The sequence below is a fragment of the Schistocerca americana genome, chromosome 8 (genome assembly GCF_021461395.2).
Source record: "Schistocerca americana isolate TAMUIC-IGC-003095 chromosome 8, iqSchAmer2.1, whole genome shotgun sequence".
Lineage (NCBI taxonomy): Eukaryota > Metazoa > Arthropoda > Insecta > Orthoptera > Acrididae > Schistocerca > Schistocerca americana.
In genome coordinates, this window is record NC_060126.1 from 511,113,878 (window position 1) to 511,135,386 (window position 21,509).

General features: G+C 39.5%; 1 protein-coding gene across 1 annotated transcript in view; it reads right to left on the bottom strand.

Moving 5' to 3' along the window:
* LOC124544660 (restriction of telomere capping protein 5) overlaps positions 1-21,509 on the bottom strand; it is a 73,564-nt gene that overhangs the window by 39,074 nt on the left and 12,981 nt on the right. The window contains exons 6-8 of the mRNA XM_047123278.1: positions 15,516-15,713; positions 15,316-15,386; positions 11,354-11,526 (exon numbers count right to left, since the gene is read on the bottom strand). Coding sequence (XP_046979234.1) covers positions 11,354-11,526; positions 15,316-15,386; positions 15,516-15,713 — 442 coding nt within the window. The remainder of the gene's footprint in view (positions 1-11,353; positions 11,527-15,315; positions 15,387-15,515; positions 15,714-21,509) is intronic.

Below are 21,509 nucleotides of genomic sequence, written 5' to 3' on the forward strand. Positions count from 1 at the left end.
CAATGTAGTGGCGGTCACACTCATAGAAACTTATTCTCTAACGATTTTAATAGTAAACCACATTGTGAGCGTAACAGCTCTCTCGTAATCTCTGTCACTGAAGTTTAATGACCATCTCTCTGATGCTTATCATTTACTAAACAAATCTGTGACAAAGGATTCCCCTGCTCTTAGAATCCACTCCACTTCCTCTATCAGTCCTATCTGGTAAAGATCGCAGACTGAAGAGTATCAGTCAAAAGACGGTTCTGTACGTTACCTTCTCCATGAGTGGATAACACTTCTGACGGGTTTTTCTGAAGAATCTCAGTCTGGTGGTCGATTCCTACAACTGACTAGTATGTACAAGGCCATATTCACATTATAACAATTCTACACTTAATTGTAAGTGCATATTCCTGTGTATATCATTGATTGTCTTTGACACTATCTGGATAGCCTCTTACAACTACATTCTAGTCCTTTAACACCACAAAGATGGTCATATGCAAGTTTGATGTACTCTGACACAGCATTTATGAGATGCTACTTTCACAAACTGATTCAACTGGGCAAGGGGAGTGAGTGAGAGTGTGTGTGTGTGTGTGTGTGTGTGTGTGTGTGTGTGTGTACAGGTAAGGTTACCCTGCTGGCCAAGGAGTAATATCAACAAAATGAGCTGGATAATGATCTGGATGTCTCCTGCACTGGCCAATACTCCCTGATTATACACCTAAAATGTACATCAACTGTAGACTAGGGTTCCCCACACCATAAAACACTGAGACAGTCCTACATAGGCTCTGGTAGCCGACATTCTCCTGGTCAGTGATGACCATCGTTGATGCAAAAAGCAGAATTTTCTCTCACTAACACCGTGTTGCCCCCAATTCATACCTGCAGGTTAAATATAACTGAGTAAAAAGGCCCTTAATGGTCTTGGCTGACTCACCAATGACAGCATCAGTTTAAATGGGTGCTGTCGTAGACGCAAGACAAGTACTGCTGATCAGATGCAGTGGTAAAGGTGTGAATTTGTATGCTGTCACCATCCAAAAACAATTGAAGTAGTACACACACCTTTCTTCAACTACCTGCATTCACACTGATACGCAGGGGACAATGCACAACATGGGTAAATCTGATTAATTTATCAGCACACTGACTATAACTGGTCTGTTCACAGTGTTTCAGTGCTCAGTTCCAATTCCTCCTTTACTCCACTGTTAACCATGGCGTACCATGGATCCCTCAAACAAACCAAAAAAATTACCTGCAGCTGCAAGAAAGCACAGGCCACAACTACCTACAACATGCTGTTCCAACACTGCTAAAACAGGACAAGGGAACCCCTCAGCCGGACAGTACCAAGGTGCAGTTCGTGTAAGCTACCTGCCCGGTGGATATATCACACGGATTCTGCCGTATGCAAGTCCTCTCTCCACCCCTGCCAGTGGGCTCTTGGCCAGGGCAGCTACATCGAGTAGGCTATGGCCTGGTCACCTGGCTGTCCACATGTAACCAATTTACCCACTGCAACTGACCTGTTCCTGTGGGGAGGCACTCTGGCTGGAACAGCCCACTCGATGAGAAGTTCAGAAGTTGTGACATGCAAAACTAACATTCAATATTGTCCATCCACCTGTTGTACAATCTTTGAGCATATCCTAAGCTTATATATCAAGTATCTCAAACAAAATGACCTTCTCCATGCCAGCCAGCGTGAATTCTGATACCCAACTCACATTTTTCTCAAATAACATCTTGAAATCCACAGATTAACGTAATCTCGTAGGTGAAGTATTTCTCAATTTCCAAACAGCATTTGACTTGATACCACGCCACCACCAACCAACAAAAGCACAATTACATCGGGTGTCAAAATTTGTGACTGGATTGACAATTTCTCAGAAGGTGTCACAGCACCTTAGGGCGGAGATTCGCTGGAAGGTGTAGAAATAATTTCAAGTGTGTCCCAGGGATGTGTGTTACGTTCCTGGTTGGCAATATTGTGTATTAATAATCCTGCAGAAATTAATAATAATCCCAAGCTTTCTGCAGATGATGCTGTTCCCAACTATGAAATCCCATACGAAAGAAGCTGCAAAAAAGTTAATACAGATTTTGAAAGATTTCTAAGTGGTTCACAAATAGCAGCTTGCTTTAAACGTTCAGATATTTAAACTTGTGTACTTCTCAGAATGCAAACTTAATAGTCTATGACTACAAAAGTAATTAGCCATAATTGCAATCACTGAATTTGTACAAATGCTGGGTATATGAAATGACTTTTGATTCACTGGCAGTCAGTTTGCAAAGGACATTGCTTATAAGTAACTTGGGCTTATCATCTTAAAGATTAATGCTCAAGTCTAAGTGATCTCTACTACCAAACACTACAAACACAACATTTTTAAATTCATAAAGAAAGGCAGCACAATAGGTCACAAGGTTATGTGTCCAATGGGAGAGTATCACTGAAATGCTGAAGAACCTGAACTGGCAGACAGCTGAAGACAGAAGTGAAATGTCACACAAAAGACCACTCATGAAGTTTCAGGAAGCAGTATTAAATGAGTAATCTGGGAATATATCTTATCCCCTACATATCATTCACATAAGAAGCAGGAAGACAAGATTCATAATAACAACACATGCAGAGAAAATAAAGCATTCATTCTTCCCAGACAAAAGGAATGGAAAGAAACTCTTAACACTTGGTACAGTGGAAAGCACTCTCTTCCATGCACTTCACAGTCATTTGCATAGAATGGCTGCAGATCCATAGAACAGAGACTTTGCATTATTGTATTACCTACAGTCTATCAGTATTCATAGCGTATTTGGCATTTCTCCATCGGGTCTTTATCAGCGTTTTCAATAATTTGTCAATACAATATGCAACACGAGTGTGTTGTTCATTCTGTCTTACAGCCTACAAACACGTGACTTTCCAGCACCAATGATAAACCGCAAGATGTGTTGCAGCAACAGAAGCTGATGGGTCGAACTGATACATTACCCACACATAGTTCTCACTATTAACACACAAGTGAGTTATCAGGAACTGGAGCAGTCATCACCCAGCACAGCTGCTAAATAAAAATGTCATGTGACTAGGGCCACCCTTCGGGTATTATGTCATAAATGCAAGAAGGTGAGCCAAATTTTGATTCATCAAGATAAAAATGGCCTCCATAAAACCATGCAACGAGGCAGTTACATAGTTTTTCTGAGATAAGAGTGTTTTCAGAATAAGAATAAAAAGATTCTACTAAACATTTATAAATTAAAATCTCACTCCATACCAAGATGGATTTCCAGCAGTAATTTAGTACCATACATTTTTATTGTATACATGTGAACATGTAATGTGATGCAAAAATTTTAACAAGTAACTGGACAGAACAGCACAATACTTGTTTGTTTCCTAAGATAGAGATTCATTGGTACAGATCTAATTTACTTCAGGAGGTACAACGCCTTTTAATGCCAATAAAAACACTTATAACATCATCATTTCTCCTAGCTTTCTGAACAAATTTCCTCCAGTGAAAGAAGAAGAACTGGTTGAGAGAGACTGGAAAGAAGGATAGAACAGAAGTTACTCAGACACTACATTATTGGATCAAGAAAGGAGAAAACAGGGTGAAGATAGATAGATAGATAGATAGATAGGACTGAAAAAATAAATAAACCATACATGAACAAGGGTTGAGGGACGGCAGGGGTGCAGTGTTCAGAGAAACTATTCTTGGTCTGGGAGAATTCAAATGGCCTGTATGGTACAGGCACACACTGATATTCCCTCCCCACAGTATTATGTTCTTCACATCCCTATATCTTTTCTCCATTTTCTTCCTTTCTTTCTATTTTTTAAGTGTCTTGCTGCATCACTTCTATCATCTATGAATTGAAATTTGTATGGTGGTTGTCAATGTATGGGAACAGGAAAAAATCACTTTTTATGGCCAAATTTGGGGTTTTCTTTTGTCGAATTCAGTGCAATTTTTCTGCCAATTTCACTGCTATTTTTGAATTCACGCCATAGTTTATTATATGGGAAATGGACTGTCATTTTAAGATTATACACGAACAGCAGCCTCGACGAAAAAAGAAGGCAAAACGTAGTTTCAAAGTTCAATAATGATCAGTTACAGATATTGGTAAGCTGTCGTCCTCAGGGTTAAAACTTTTTTTATACCTAAAAATGATAAATGTCCTGATATTTTGTAAAAGTCACCATTATTGTTTTTCCACTAAAAACTGTAAATTTCACATTATTGTTTTCATGAAAATTTCCTGTCCCTATCAAGCAACTATATTTAACTTCCTCTGAAAACCTTTCCTTCATCTTTGCTCTGTTCTTGATCATAATCCGAGTCCCTGATAATCTATTGCTCAAATGACCAGCCTCTCCCACTTTCTAGCAATCCGATTCCTCTTTCCTTCCCGAAGCTGGAACATGTTGCGTCAACAGTAAACACCATTTTTTATTTTAATAGTTTCTATCAGAAGTTATCAGAGCTGGAACTCCTGAAGGTAAATCACCCTTACTGATTTTATTATAATTTTCCGAACTGAATTTTTCTTTTGATTTGGCACAAATGTTTTTAATGCAATTTATTTTCATGTTTCTTACAAAAAATGAGGTCCGAAACAATAATAGTGGAAACAGCAGAAAAAGTGTGTGGAAGAAGCAGTGATAAGAGAAGGTAGAAAGATAGACCATGTGGAATGATAAAGAGTAAGGAACGAAGTGGCAGTGAAAAACAAAGCATTCCATGTATGGTTTCAGAAGATAACAGTGGAATCAAGAAAAGGGTACACTGAGGAGGAGGAGGAGGAGAAGAAGAAGAAGAAGAAGAAGAAGAAGGAGGAGGAGGAGGAGGAGGAGAAGAAAAAGAAGGAGGAGAAGAAGAAGAAGAAAAAATGGAAAAGAGAGTGGACAAAAACGATGGAAGAGGACAGTGAAAGGAGAAAGAAAGTCCTCTATGAAATAATTAACGCTAAGAAGAGAGGTGTGATGATAACATTAGGATGACCAATACAGAAGGTAAGGAAGCTCAGAATGTACAGGAAATTGATATGTAGAGGGGATATTTTGAAAAAAGAAAAAGGTTATTAAACTCTAACGGACATATGGAAGAAGAAAAGGGAATGAAGATGATGTCAAAATGGAGCTAACCTGGACAGAAGTTCAGGAAGTGATATAGACCTCAAAAAGAGAAAAAGAACATCTGAACTGCTGGATGAAGTAAGTATGGAGATTGTGAGAGCGGCTGGCATTGTTGGAGAGCAGTGGCTCTGTCAGATCATGAGAATGGTATGGAAAGAGAGGAGAACAGCTCAAGAATAGAAAAAGGAAATCATTAGTGTCAAATTTTAAGAAAGGTTACAGGAAACTACGTCAAATTTATAAGGGAGTTACTTTAACATTTCATGTTGGGAAGTATTTGAGAAGATTCTGGAAAAGAAAGGTTGGAAGCTAGCAGGACAGAGAGCAACAATATGAGTTTAGACAAGGAAAGTCAACAGTAGAATCTAACTTTTAGTGCAAGGTGGCTCCAAGAGAGGCGTTGCAAATATGGTAAGGATTTAGTAATGGTGTTCCTGGACTCTAAGAAGGCATATTATAGTGTGAAAAGAGGAGCTGAGAAAGCTTAAAAAAGGGAGATTCAAAAGCTGAGCTTGAGGAGAATAAAGGAAATTTGTCATGGAAGTGTAGGTTGTGTGAAAGGAGGAGGAGGAGGAGGAGGAGGAGACAAGACAGACTGGTATGAACAGAAAAATGGGCTAAAACAAGGGAGCAATCTATCCCATCTACTTTCATCGCTGCTATGCATGAGGTAATGAGAGGGACAGCTCTGCAAATAGGAAATGAAAACAAGCAAGCAACAACATTAGCAGATAATTTAATAGTGTGGGGACATTGAGAAGGACAGGCACAAGGAATGATAAAAGTATGGTAGGAAGTGGTGGGACAATATGGCTTGAAATTTAATGTAAATAAGTGTGAAGCGAGGGTGACAAAGATTAAAAGGTGAGTAGCAACACATGTAAGTATTAAGAAACCAAGAAAGTGGAAAATTTCAGGCTCGGGTAGCGTAACAGCAAATCATCAGAGGAACAATAATGAGGTAAACGAAAAGGTGAGGTGAGCTATTGTTTCCTGCAGAATGTAAGAAGTCTTATTTGAAGCAAGGATGCACTGCCAAAAATAAGTGAACAATATACTAAGCATACTGTGTTCCAGTGCTCACATACGCATCAGAAATGTGGGTGCTAAGAAAAGACAGACGAACAGCATATGGACTTGTGAGATGAAATTCCAAAGAAGCAGAGTAAAACTTAGCAAACTTCATGGAGTAAGGAATGAGACAGTGGAAGAAAGAGTGAAAAAGAAGCCTATGCAAGAGGCCACAGATAAGACGAGATTAAGGTAGTAAGGGCATGCTGCAAAATGGGAGTTGGCAGGATATCAAGACAGGCCCATGAAATGACAATGCAAGGAAGAGATCTAGATGAAGACCAAGAGATAGATGACGCATGGTTGAAGTGAAGGAATGTGTAATGAAGGGAGGAGAAGACTGGACAGAGTGGGGAGAGGAACCTGGTGGGAGTATGGAAATATTGAGGTTTGTGTTCTAAATATACCAAGCCAGGCGATTGGAACAGCTGAAGATGATGATGATGGATGACTTCTTACAAAAAGTAAGATTGCGGGGGAATAGGTAATCTCTAACTGAAATAAAAAAGTATTAGGTTTATTACAAATGAAAGGAATTGCAAAATAAGAATATAACTTTTCAGGCACCACTACATTCAGCCACAATTTGGAGTTTGTTCTTACTCACTGAACATATGGAGGCGCGCGCATGTGCGCACATGCGCACTCACAGAGAGACATTTCTGGGCATTATGGACTTACCAAGGAGAGCAGCCATATCATGTAGCCTGGGTAGTGAGAGCAACAGAAAAGGTGAGGGGAGGTGACGGGGAGGGATAGCAGGATAGGAAATGAAGATGATGTAGAGCTAGTTTTTGTTCTTAGCTCATTTCATTTCATAATGAACATTAATTTTATACAACTTACGCACTTTTTAATTATCTGTGATTTTCCATCTCTTGCAAAGTGAAAACTATTAGGTTGGTTGGTTGGTTGGTTGTTTGGGGGAAGAGACCAAACGGCGAGGTCATCAGTCTCAACGGATTAGGGAAGGAAGTCGGCCATGCCCTTTCAAAGGAACCATCCCGGTATTTGCCTGGAGCGATTTAGGGAAATCACAGAAAACCTAACTCAGGATGGCCGGACGCGGGATTGAACCGTCGTCCTCCCGAATGCGAGTCCAGTGCGCTAACCACTGCGCCACCTCGCTCGGTGAAAACTATTAGACCTAATGAAAAAGTGAACAGGACTTTCTTTTTCTGGGAAATTTAATTTAGTATTTGGGAACACTTTTCCTCGAAGCGATGGTTTTCGAGTTATCTAAGGAAAAACGAAAAGTGCCATTTAAATTCCACCCCAACCCCATGTTCACACCGTCACCGGGTCAGGATTTTCAGGATGTGCTCTGTAGCACTTCCTCCATGCTAGGGATGGGCTATGATCGCGCTCGAGAAACGCGCGACGCGAAGGCAATTTCTCGGGTACGCCCGAGAAGTTGACAGTGCTGCGCTCTCTGAGAAATTGCGCAAACCTTCAGTACACGAAGCACTGAGCCGCAGCAGTCGTACTTGTTGTACGTACGTGCTCGGAAAACTTTGAAATTCTATGATTGATATCAACTGTACTACCGTTATTAATGTGTACTGAAGTATTAGTATATGTCTCATAAGACAAAAATCATAGAATTGTTGTTTAAAACAAAGCACAGAATTCGCATAAAACAGAAGCTTTATTCTTACAAAGTAAATTACATTGTACATTCTGCATGTATGCACGCGTGCATGTATGCATACATGCATGCATGCATGCATGCTCAAACGTAAAAGAAAAGTGCTATAGCCTTTTATATACAGAAACTGCACACATGCGTTTACTTACTGAAGAAAGAAAGGAAACAAAAGTTGTTCAGCAGAAGGCATTTTTACATCCCATTACTACAATGCTGTCGATTTTTGTTTAGAAATATGATGTTATTAACCAATTGGCCTTTTAGTCTGCTTCTTTGTTTGCTTATAAGTAGTCCTGTTTTCGAAAATATTCTTTCACTGGGAACAGAAGTTGCAGGTATTGCAAGATATTTTTTTGACACGACAGCTAGGCCTGGGTAACTGTTTTCATTTTTTTTCCCAGTAGTGTAAAGGATTATCCGTGCGTTGTAGGTACGGTTATTCCAAATATCGTTGTACCTCCAGGTCTATGCTATCGCAACCGCTTTTCATTAGATTTTTATTGGAAACCTCTTCATCGAAAAATGCCAATAAGGAACTACTGGCGTTTTGTACGAAATGGTACTCGTGGCTAGTGTCGTTAACAGCCGAATGAGTAGATCATATGGTCTCTACCATGTTTGTGCACTCTGCAATTAGGCTTGCAATGGCATGTTTTGAATGAATGGGATTCGTAAATGGTAACGTTTTGAATCTTGGGTCGAGAACTGTGGCAACGGTATGTACTTTGTTTCTATTAATCCTAGCTGGGCTATTAGTGAGTTGTGGAGAAGCTGTAGCTCTTGCGATGTCGTGGTAGCCCACTTCCCATTGCATACGGTTATGATTAGCTGTCTGATTATTGGAATAGCTTTCAAAAGAGAGGTATAGTTTTCAGTTGAGATTTCACTTCTTACCACTTCAAATGGCTCTAGTACACAAACATTCGCTCAAAATTTGCCACTCGTCAGGTGTAAGGTTCTCTTCACCTGAATACGAAGATGATAAACAGGCTGCAATGAATTCCTTTTGCTCCACTACACGTTGTAGCATATAAAACGTACTGTTCCATCGGGTTTCGGTTTCCTGAATCAATTTATGAACAGGATTTTTCCATTAGATCCTGGATCTCATGGAGTTTTCATTAGCATTGCAACTTGTTTTAAAATAGCTAACAATTTTTCTGGCCTTTTCCCGCATTATGCAAAGCTCACTGTTGCTGTTCAAAGAACTTTTCACAACTAAATTGATGGTGTGTGCTAAACAAGGCACATGTCGGATATCTATGTTGCCACTGTGAATAAGTTGTACGGCTGCCGCCATGTTACTGGCGTTGTCAGTTGTGATGCTTACAACTTTGTTTTCAATGTTCCATTTTGAAATCACGTTATCTGACGCCTCACTAATATTTAGCGCTGTATGCTTTTCCGGGAAACGGAATGTCTCGAGAGCTAAAGCTTTCAGGCACCAATTAGTGTTAATGAAATGACCAGTTACAGCAATATATGCCTCACTATTGAGTGAGGTCCAAATATCGGTCGTTAAAGAAACACAAGTAGAGTCTTCCACGACCAAGTTTACAGCCTCTTTCTGTTTATAGTAATCGTCCTCAATCATGAGGCGCAACTTTTTTCGATTAGGTATCGAGTATTGTGGGTCCAACAGTGAAATAAAACGTCGAAAACCAGTGTCCTCGACGACTGAAAGCGGTTGAAAATCGTCTGTTATCATGGCCACTAGCGCTTCATCTAGCTGTTGTTGCCATTTACTTCCCTCTATGAAGAGAAACATAAGATTTAGATCAGTGTTCCTGCGAGGGTATGCGTTATGCTTGAAACTAGTCCAACAAAATTACATATCGTATCGTGCAAAAGCTAGGATAGTGTAGGTTTGATTTTGGTGTTTGTTGTATGTTATCGGAGTACGACTAAAAAAATCTATGTTTTTTTAAGTGTGGCGGACAGCTTCAGACACTATCCGAACTTTTGCACGGAATTCACCTCTTGTACCATATGTACTCGGATATTTTGTCTGCCTCACACTATTGGAAGAATGAGCCTCTGTATCCACGGACATCGCTGTTTTATTGCTCGATAAATTGTGCAGTTTAAGATGTCTAATGATGCCCGTTGTATTTTTTGACACATTACAGAGATTTTTACAACAAATGTTGCAAGTAACGTTATCTCCATCCTCCGTACAGTATTGCCAGCACTATGACGTTTGTTTTCGAGTGTCCATATTGATTTGAACAACAACTTTACTCGAATGAAACCTGAGACATACTAGTTACGAGCACAGCGAGCGTGTTTGTCTAGCGGTGGCATTCAATTCCTAAAACAGCGGCACGGCATATGTTGTCGCAGCCAACTGGCGCGCAGCGGCACACGCCGCCGAGCCGTTTCTCGTGAGCTTCTCGAGAACTAGAGGCTCGAGGAATTCCCGGTGCGCTCGAATCGCCGCGCCTCGCCATCCCATCACTGCTCCTAGCACAATACAACAAAAATTTGCAATTACATGAATCCCCCCCCCCCCCCCCCCCCATTTGATCGTCTCTGCTCTTTGTTTACTGTGCTAAGACAGCTGCTTCTACTGATCAGATGTCTTCATTCTTAAAGTATAGCCCATAAATACTGACAGTCAAGATGCTTTATCAAGAAAGCTAAAAAAAATGTACATCATATTCAATAATGTAGCTGTGCTAAGTAGAGAAAAAGGAATTCACGGATGTCAGTAAAAAGCTCATGCACAGCTGCTAATTTTAACAGAATGATGCAGCACTGAGGTAAGTAAACCACCACCCATTATTCACTCAGTACAACTGTCTGATCATCGGCACTCCTAATGGTACAATTATTTTTTTGTTTGTGCCATTTCTCAGATCAATGTAGTCATGAGTTCTATACATGATGTTCATGACAAACATACCGAAATAGTATGTTCAATTTTAAGAACAACTACACACAAATGCATTTAAAAAGATAGGCTGCCTGGCCATTCACAGATGTGTTACAACTTACTCAAGAATTTACCTATGAAATGGAAGAGTTGTCAATGAGAAACAACTTTCAACTGTATTTGTTACTGCCACTAGATATTTCATTTCTATGTTTCTACTGCCAAATAGCTTTATAATTATGTATTTCACTTCTTTCTGAGTTGAAAGAATATTGATCAGAGAACAGCGAAAGCCAAATGAGCTGTTAACACGGCAACTGTGAATATTACTCTTACTCTACAACCAAAATGGTTAAATTAGGAAAAATACCATTGGCAAATTACAATTTAACAACATGTACAGGTGTGAACCCCACACACGGTATACTCTGGACATGATCTTCTAATAGATTACGAAATGAAAACGGTCACAATTTTGTAGCCACAGCAAACTAACCTGTAACTTGCAATTAATCTTCCCTATCAATGTGCAAGACTAATTCACTACTTCTTTTACTGGACTACGAAATAAATAAAGACAAAGAACAGTATCTTTGCTCACTTTCCACAACGTGGTAACGAGGAAGCATCTGCAGGAGGACGCAGTCTTCATCCCCCCAGTACTGGTGGGACTCCCGCCACTCGCTGCTGGCCGACAAGCAGAACTGCGTATCCTGCTCACCACGCACGAAAATCAGCGTCGGCCCTTTATAGCCCAGCACGTGATGCATGAACCTGATGAAAAGGACAGTTGCAGCTACAGACCTATGCAGTTTATATTTCCATACTGTTTCAAGAGCAACAATGACACATCTTTTTCATATTTTATGGGATTTTAAAATCACCCAAAATTGTACTTTCTGAGAGGTCATTCCTTTCTTTTGAAAAGCTTAAATAATACTATAGTATACCACAAAAAGAAGTATGATCACCATAAACATATTGCCAATCACAAAGCCAATAGGAGTGGAGGACACACTCAGCTAGGACCAAGGGAAGGAAATTGGCGTTGGTTACGAATCATGTTAAGCGCTTCCCCCAACCCCAGTCACTTATAATTGAGGTACATGTATTTAACATCCACCAAAATATTTAGCAGAAATTTCTTTGTTAAATAATACAGCTTCTAAGAGGTTCTCCTGCAAGCTTAGTTATTTATAAAGAAAAGTACATTAAACAAATGCAACCAATGACACCTCTGTTGCTTTCTTTCTGAAATTAGGAATGGCTGACCCAACTGCCAAGCAGGCTTCACTTATTACCACGAGGACATATACTAAAAATATAGCTGGGCAAATGTAGGCAACAACTAACATAAGCCTTGTGCTGCACTGCATCCACATGCCGAAAGCCACTTTATGGTGGGTCTAGGAGAGTACTTTGTGCACCACTATCACTTCCCCCCTTTTCTGCTCCAGTCACTAAAGGTCCACAGAAAGACAGCTTGTTGGAAAACCTCCAGTGAGCTGAAATCTCTCTAATACTAACATCACAGTCATTTTTGCAATAGATATGTAGGAGGTGGCAAAACAAAATGAGCACAAAAAATTTGATGCTTTCAAAAATTCACAGAAACAAAACACTACAATTTATTCACTTTACACTTTGACCTGTTAGCAGCATTTCTAGAAGTTTTTTTTTTATGTATGGGCAAAAGTCATTTGTTGCACTTTGCGGGCCCCAGAGAGGGCTAGTGTAGAAAATGGCGAGTACACCATAACCGAAGAGCTGGTGTGTTCTTCAGTTTCTAAAAGGGAATCAGGAACAGTAGCTCCCACGAGAATTTCGACCACACTTTCACGAACCATGCCCTGGCATTGTTTCCATTTATGCCTGGTACAAACAGTTTGAGGCAAAAGGTTGAATTTGCGAAGACAAAAGTCATGGTTGGTCTTGTGTGCTTCCTAAACAAACCTGTAACAAAATGTATGGCTCTTCTTCGGATACTTTCTATTTTCTCTATCAATCCAGTATGGTATGGATCCTAGACTGAAGAGCAACGTTCAAGTATAAGCTGACTGAGCACTTTTTAAGTTACCTCCTTCTGGATGTCAACTGACATGGGATCAACCTGGATGCCAATATCTACTTTTCTTTGTGTCTCAACGAGGAACAGAGCAAGCTGGGTTTCACAGAGTTCTCTCCCCCCCCCCCCCCCCCCCCCCTTCCCAGAATCTATATGGATTCCAACAGTTTATTTTATATCTCATGCTCAATTTCTTCTTTGTCATTTTGACTTTTGATTAACAACTTACAAGAGGAACTGAAGTACCATCTCCCTCACTGAAATGGTTTCGAAAAATTAGTTTTAACATTTTGGCCTTTTCTCTGTCATTATGGCCACAGTGCATCTGGACACACAATTTCAGTCCGCATTTGCTAAATTAATGTAAGACTAAAACTTTTTTTAGGATTTTCTGTCAGAAAACTCTCAATTGTCACCTTCTGAACTAACCTAGACCTCAAGCTTCTCTACAGATCAGTCTGTAACCACAATCAGAGACAGGAATAGGCATGACAATATTTGTGAAGTCCTGGCTGTGTGTTTTTCAAAGGCATCCACAAAAAATCTAGATCTGAGTTAGTTGGCAGGGATTTGAACTTCAGTCCTGAATGCAATTCTAGTTTTTTAACCACATCATAGCTTGCTTTTTTTCCCCAAAGGGTATAAAATTCATTCATCAGATACTTACATTTTCTTTCAACATCTATATTTCACATCTCACTACATAAGAACAATTGGGATACAAGTGCTGCCCCTCAATTTGAACGTTCAACAGCATAAAAATTTTCAGTCTTTAAGAGAAATTTCAACTTTCAACAAGAAAAATTTGAAATAATAAATTACAATCAACACCACCTCTCAGCAAATGTTTAAATCTCAAATAAAGTATCAGCTGAAGCATTTTAATCAGGTATGGTTAATTTTTTTGAGCTGATTAAATCCGGTAAGTTTAAGCCGTATATACTTTATTCATTTATTTTCTTTGCCCCCTTGTATTTTGGTCTATATTCAATTTGTGCTTTGCTGATACTAGAAAATATCATGTGGGGACACTCAACAGACAGGCGAATAAACAACATCCCTTTCAGATTTGAATACATTTTGTTTTATTTCAAGGAAGAGCATTGCATGGAGGGAAGTCCAAGCTGATCTTAGCAACTATGGACACAACAATACAAAAAAATTCAGTCAGTGATAGCAATAACTACAACAAACACTAACTAAAATATTGTTCATTAGGACAAATGACATTTCAATCAAAATGCTGTTTAAACCACCACTGACAAACAGGCAAAGAAAACTACAAACTGTGATTCACTATTAGTGTGTAACTACTAAATAGTGCTACAGACATATCATTGCAACCCCTACTTACCACTATTGAAGTGTAAACACAATACTGTAAGCAATGCCAATAGGAGACTTCTCAAGGGTTTCAATTCTTAAAAACAGATCCAGATTTTTTGAATACCATGCATCATTACTTACCTCCAAGGCAGGACATGTTTGATAGGAAAAAGGTACTTATTATAATAATGCTCAATGCGCATGCTTAATAAAAGTAAGTTAGGCACTAGAACCAAAGTAATTGCAAATCCTTTACACAAAGAAGCCATTAGTCAATGTGAATTTTATCTTCAAAAATTTTCATTCACACAAATGCTTAGTCCAGTCACCATCTGTCACACACCTGTTTTTACAAGTAGGGAGAAAATAGCACAGTAGTCACACTGCTATAATGTTCATCTATTTAATTCACGAATTTAGAAAGATTAATGCCCTAAACAGATAGTGGCAATGAAAATACATGGCCAAAGGGACCACAAACAGACTATGATGCACAAGGTGATCACACCCGCAGTCTAATATAATTCTAATGAGATAGGCAAGTCAAAAGAAAATGAAACAAATTTCTAAAATTACATGGAGATAGAATCACTGGCCCTTCTATATGAAAAATTTCAGTGCTAATGATAAATACAAAAGTAAAAGAAACTATTCCTTCCTCTAGGATGTAAAAGCATTGGTCAGGGAAGGAACACACAATTCCAAAAGCTAGGAACAGATTACTTTTAAATGAGTCTGGTGGCAGTATATGAACTTTGGCTCCAGAAGGTAAGCTCTGGCCTAACATCCAGTCTCCTTGTAATTCTACATTCTGCTGAAGCGAATTCTCCTTTTTATGCAAAAAATTAAAAAAAAAGTAACATTCAATACAGTACAGATAAACAGATATAGATAGATAGAGAGATGAGATGAGATGAGATGAGAGAGAGAGAGAGAGAGAGAAAAGAAAAAAGAAGAAGAATCCCTTTTCAGCTATGTTAATCTAACAAACAACTTGAAAAGCAAAGAAGCATACCAGCAACTAATGGTCTAAACAGCAAAGTTATAAACATTCACAAGTGAGCACCAGAGAGAGAGAGAGAGAGAGAGAGAGAGAGAGAGAGAGAGAGAACTAATACAAGCATGAGACACACACAGTGGCAAACACTGTGTGAAGTGCTTTGTATTCTGACCTGTTGGCTCCAAGTCCATGTTGGCTGCTGTTGTACAGCAGGACCCAATGGGACGGACAGATACAGCCAAGCTACAAGAGAAACTCAACTTGAGATCTCACTAGGAAGAGCAGGTATATATTTTACTGTAGTATTTCCCAATGACAGCAGAGTCTGAAAATTCACACGCTTCCATAAAGATGAGCTAAATGTTTCCTCACCATTTTGGCGATGAATTGCTGCGAAGAAAGGCCGTTGGCGGACGAAGCGGGAGAGTGGTGAGGTGATGGGCGAGTGAATACTGCAGGCAATGTCAGTGACAACAGCCACACCTCTGACACTGGAAGCATTTCTTCTTCGTCATCTTTAGGTGCAAAGCTTATTTCTCGTTCCAGCACTGGGGTACTCAAGTCCAGCTCCTGTAAAGACAATAAATTAAATTTAATGAACCAGTCAAACAAATAAGAAAGCAATGGTCAAGCGTACCATTACAACTCCATGTGTATGATTTAGTCACATTTAAAAAGAAAACAAAACTGAGCAAGGGAAGCACAAAGAAAGAAGCTCTTCAGAACTACGTCTAAAAACTAAAGCAGCACACTACTTTATTCATTTTCTTAATGTGGTAACATTAACCAGGTGAAACAAGGAGAAATTTGTATGCAGAGAACAAGGCTTCACTCCAGTCATTGGGTCCAAGTGGATGGGGTTGCAGCAGTTATGCAGTGATGAAGATACTTTCACAGTGTAACCTCTTAACTGCTTATCATGGAAGTACAAATGGATCCACATGACCTACCAGTAAGCCCATTTAACTGTCCACCTGTTAGGTGATGGCATACACAACATAGGTACTTTCTCAGTCCACATTAACATTCATCTTTTTCCATGCAGTGAGGTTATGAAGTTGCCTTCATTGTCAAGATTGACACATGATTTTCAGTCGATTTGTAGACTGACAGTAGTGTAGTGTTGACAAAGAAACTGTGACTCACCAGGTGACAATTTTCCAGTTTCCGACACTAAAGTTTCCCTGCTTACTGCAGTCAGTAATATTACTTTAGAAGACTGTTTTCCATGCCACACAGAGAGGTTCCTGTGAAGATTTTATGGTGCCGTCTTCAGAACCGAAAAGCAAAAATACATAAACAAAGAGCACTTGCAGAAAAGGACTGAATAGTAGACAATACAAGAAGACGTCAGGTACTTCAAGAATGGATAATGAGAGAAAGGCACCAGGAAGAGACACCGTACCCGCACAGATGCTGAAAGAGGGAAGAGAGATCCTAAAAAACAAGAGCGTAAAACCTAATCTGTTTAATTTGGAGGAGGGAAAGGATACTGGCAGAATGGAAACAGTCTATCACCTGCTCAGTAATTAAGAAAGGTGACCCAATGAGCTGCAGCAGCTACAGAAGAATTACCTTACTATTTACAGCTTATAAGATTCTGAGCAGCTGAAGTGGCTAACACTATACATCAAGGAGGTATTTGGATTCCTACAAGCAGGGTTTAAAAAGGGAAAATCAACCACAGACCAGCTACATATAAGAAGGCAGATGCCAGAGCTGGGAATTTCACAGAGATCATCACTGTCTTTTGTTGGCTTCCAAAAAGCATATGGTAGTGTGTGCAGGCAAGCAATATGGTAAAAGCTTGATAGGGCACAGAAAACTAATAAACCTAACTCAAATGCATACAAGAGACAACATGCACAGTGAAAGTGAATGGAAAGATGTTGCAGAAGTTCAAGGCGAGGAATGAACTGCGACAGGGAAAATATCTGCCCCCACCCCCGTTTAATCCAGTTCCCGAAAAGAGCAGTGAGAAAGGTAATAAGCATTGAGAAAGGAATTCAATGGCGTAGGGTGTTCAACACACTGGGCCTATGCAAATGATGATGATGATGATGATTAATTAATAGCACAGAATGAGCAAAATCTCGTTCAGATGGCAAGAATGTTAATGGAAGAAGCAGTGAAAGCAGACTTGAAAGTGAATATGTATAAGACCAAATACCTCGTAGTGAGAAAGACGACATACCTTGAGATGTGGATGGCAAAAATCTTTGAAAGGGTAAGAGTGTTAAATTTTTTTCTGGGCCAGTACTCAGTGGAATGAATGCGTTACACCAGGAAATAATAGCAAGAATCCAAGCAGGGAACATGTCAAGGTTTGTGCCCAGTAAGTTGCTTAAGTCCTGGTTTCTACTGAGATCCACCAAGATTAGGACCTGCAAGACAGTAATACAACCTATTGTCTTCTAAGGAGCAAAGAGCAGGCTCCGACACAAAAGGTGGAAAGAAAACTCCTGAATTTGAGAATGTTGTCCTGAAACAGATTTTTAGACCAGTGAAGGATGGAGATGACTAGAAAACAACAAACAAATGTAAACTGAAGTAGTTGTAAAAATTGTTTGGCACTGTGGCTGTTATTAATTTGAGGAGACTGAAGTGGTATGGGAACATGTGACAAGGAAGTCAGATTACTGGGCACTGGTGGAAGAAGACATCAGAGGCAACAGATCAAGGGGAAGACCACAGCTGAGATGGATTGACAAGATTACAAATGATACGAGTACAACGAGAACAGCTGGAGAAGAATATGTGGTTCAAAGAAGATGGGGGAGGCCGATTGGCTTGGCCAAAGACTGACTGCAATTTGTGTGGTCTACCTAAACTGAAGTACGTAATTCTGTATCTATATTCCAGCTAGGCAAATGGCAGTTTAGGTCAGAACAGGTCACCACTGTGACTTGTGAGAAATCCCGATACATGTTTGATTTGGAATTGAAGTGCTCCACACTTTGACCTCAATTCGCATGCACTGAAACCTGGTACCTTGGCCGTCTTTTATGCAAAGTCACAGAGACCGTTCAACAGTAGGTCTAACAAAATTAATGGCACATACTACTCATTACTTCACCAAGACAATAGGATAGCTATTCTTCCAACATAAAAGTTAACTCTCAGTTACTCCCACAGCAGGTAGCATGTCCCCGAGACTGCTTGCTGCATCTAGAATTGAGGAAAATATAGAAATGTGGGTAAAGTGTAGTTCTCAATCAATTTTCCTCTGATGTGTGTGTTCTTGAAGTCCACAGCACAATGTGTGTATTGAGATATCCCTGGATACGAGCCAACGTTTTACCTCAGGGTAAGGTAGTTGTATGACTTGGCCAATAGGAGCTTATATTTTCAGGTACTAACTTGGTGGTTGCTACAAAAATCTGGGAACTGCAATTATACATGCACTTGCAAAAACAAATGGCAAAAGCATCCTAGCGGATTAAAACTCTGTGCTGGACTGGTACCTTTGCCTTTTTGTGGGCAAGTGCTCTACCGACAGCCATCCAAGCATGACCTGCCCATACCATTTTACTTCCACCAGCACCTCTTCTACATTCCAAACTTCATGGATGTTCTTCTGCATACCTTGCATTATTACTACTCCCAAAGGAAATGATATTGCCAGGAAAATAGCTTAGATACAGCCTATGGGGGCAGTTTCCAGAACGAATTTTCACTCAGCAGCAGAGTGTGCACTGATTTGAAACTTCCCAGCAGATTAAAACTGGCACAAGTAAAACTGCCAGGGCAAGTTGTGCTTGGGTACATCATTCAGTAAAGCACTTACACGCGAAAGGTATAGGTCCGAGATCTGAATCCCAGTCTGGCAGACAATTTCATGATTTTTTGAATCGGTGCAGAGTGAAAGTTAATTCTGGGAACAAATGACAAGTTTGTCAAATGTCAGTGTAAACATTATGTCTTTCCAAATGTTAAGGCCGAAAACTAGTTATTTCAAGGACTCTACTAGCAATTAATGCCAGTACCACCACATGACAACTTTATTTTTTTTTTTTTTTTTTTAAGGTAGAAAGAGTAAGATTTAATGTGTAATTGTCGAATAGGCCAATCGTGACAGAAAGCAAGATCAGAATGAGGAAGAAAATTGGCTCTACTCTTTATGGTGATTACCTTACACAATTTATGATAATTCCTGGATAATTTTTTTTTCCCCCCCTACATCGAAGTAACAATATTTTTAGTTTTCACATCTCCAAAATCATTTTCAAAACAAAGACTTGCTGACAAAAAATGTGTATCATGCAACACGTTAATACTTCACCTCTTTCTGGTATCCATTATCATTGCAAGCAGCATGCAGCAAAAGAGAAAGAAATTAAATCATTGTCCCGTGACATGAAAAAACATTGCCCAAAAGCAGAATGACACATACAGAATCATCAAACGAGAACCATTTAAAGAACAGCAAATACACGCGGGGAGGGGGGGGGGAGGGGGGGTAACACAATTAGTGAAAATTTTGAACACTGCAAAGGAGAACCTCAAATTTTTCAATTCATAAGTGTATAAATAAGTGATTAACAATTTCCAGGCAATAAAAAGTGATCGCAGAATATTGTAGGTTTCAATTACTGACAACACAAATACACAAATGTAGGTGCTGTCATGCTTTGTTTGCCCCCAAAGCAATGTGTGCTAACCTCATTGTGAAAAACTATACTAGATTAGATACCCAAAGAGGTAAAATACACTGCAAAGAAAAGAGGATAAGAGGAAACACCCAGACAAGTTAAAAAAGAAACAAAAATGAGAGTAAGAGAAAAAATGAGAGGGATGTGTTATGGCCATAAAATGATACAGTGAAAGAAAAATAAAATTATCTCAAAATGGAGAGATTTATATATAAGTATTGCCAGTAGATCCAGGTTGAGAGGGTTCCACCAATTTTATATCTACTTACGCAGTGTACAAGCCACCATACAATGCACGGGGGAGAAGATCTTGTACCACTTTCTGTAAATCCCTCTCTAGCTCTAACCACAATTGGAGTGGAGGAAAACCGACTGTCTATGTGCTTCTGCACGAGCTTATCTTCTCTTCAAAGTCCTTACGTGAGATGTACGACTGTGGCAGTACAATTGTTCTGCAATCCATTACATAACATGGTTGTGCTCTAAACTTTCTTAATAGAATTTTGCGAAAAGAATGCCTTCTTCCCTCTAGTGATTCCCCATTTCAGATCATAAAACAGTTTCGTAATACTCGGTCTCCCTTGCAGATTAGCTACACTTTCCTAGAATTCTTCCAATAAACTGAAGTTGATCAATCGCATCCCCTACAAAAGGCCTTATTAACACGATCCATTTTATATTGTTTTGCAATGTCACACGACAATATTTAATCCACATGAGGTGTGTCAAGTAGCACACTACTAACAATGTATTCTCCACCTACATTTATATCCTGCAAATCACTCTGTGGTGCACATCAGGAGGTACATTCTAATCACTGTCACTTCCTTTCTTTCCCATTCCAATCACAAATAATTAGCAGGAAGAACAGTTGCCAGTAAGCCTTCATGAGGGCTCAAATCTCTCTACTTTTATCTTCAGTCTCATCATGAGATATATAGAGAAAGAAGCAATATGTTAGTTGACTCTTCTAGTAACTTAAACTCTCAGAACTTTAACAGTAAACCACATAACTATGCAGAATGTCTCTCTTGTAGCTTCTGCCACTGCAGTTGGTTGGTCACCTCTGAGACGCTTGTGCTTACTAAACGAAACTGCAACAAAACACACTAATATCCTTTGGGTCTTCCCTATTTATTTTAGCAATCCTATCTGGTACAGATGCCAACCAATGAGAAAAAAAGTATTATCAAATGACAGTTTTGTAAGCAAACTCATTTTGTTGATGAATTCAATTTCCTGAAGATTCTTCTGATGGATCTCAGTCTGACATGTCTTTCCTACGATTAAATTTCTGTGGCCATTCCATTTTAAACTGTCCACACACATGTTGTTGTTGTGGTCTTCAGTCCTGAGACTGGTTTGATGCAGCTCTCCATGCTACTCTATCCTGTGCAAGTTTCTTCATCTCCCAGCACCTACTGCAGACTACATCCTTCTGAATCTGCTTAGTGTATTCATCTCTTTGTCTCCCTCTACGATTTTTACCATCCACGCTGCCCTCCAATACTGAATTGGTGATCCCTCGATGTCTCAGAACATGTCCTACCAACCGATCCCTTCTTTTAGTCAAGTTGTGCCACAAGCTCCTCTTCTCCCCAATTCTATTCAATACCTCCTTATTAGTTATGTGATCAACCCATCCAATCTTCAGCATTCTTCTGTAGCACCACATTTCGAAAGCTTCTATTCTCTTCTTGTCCAAACTATTTAT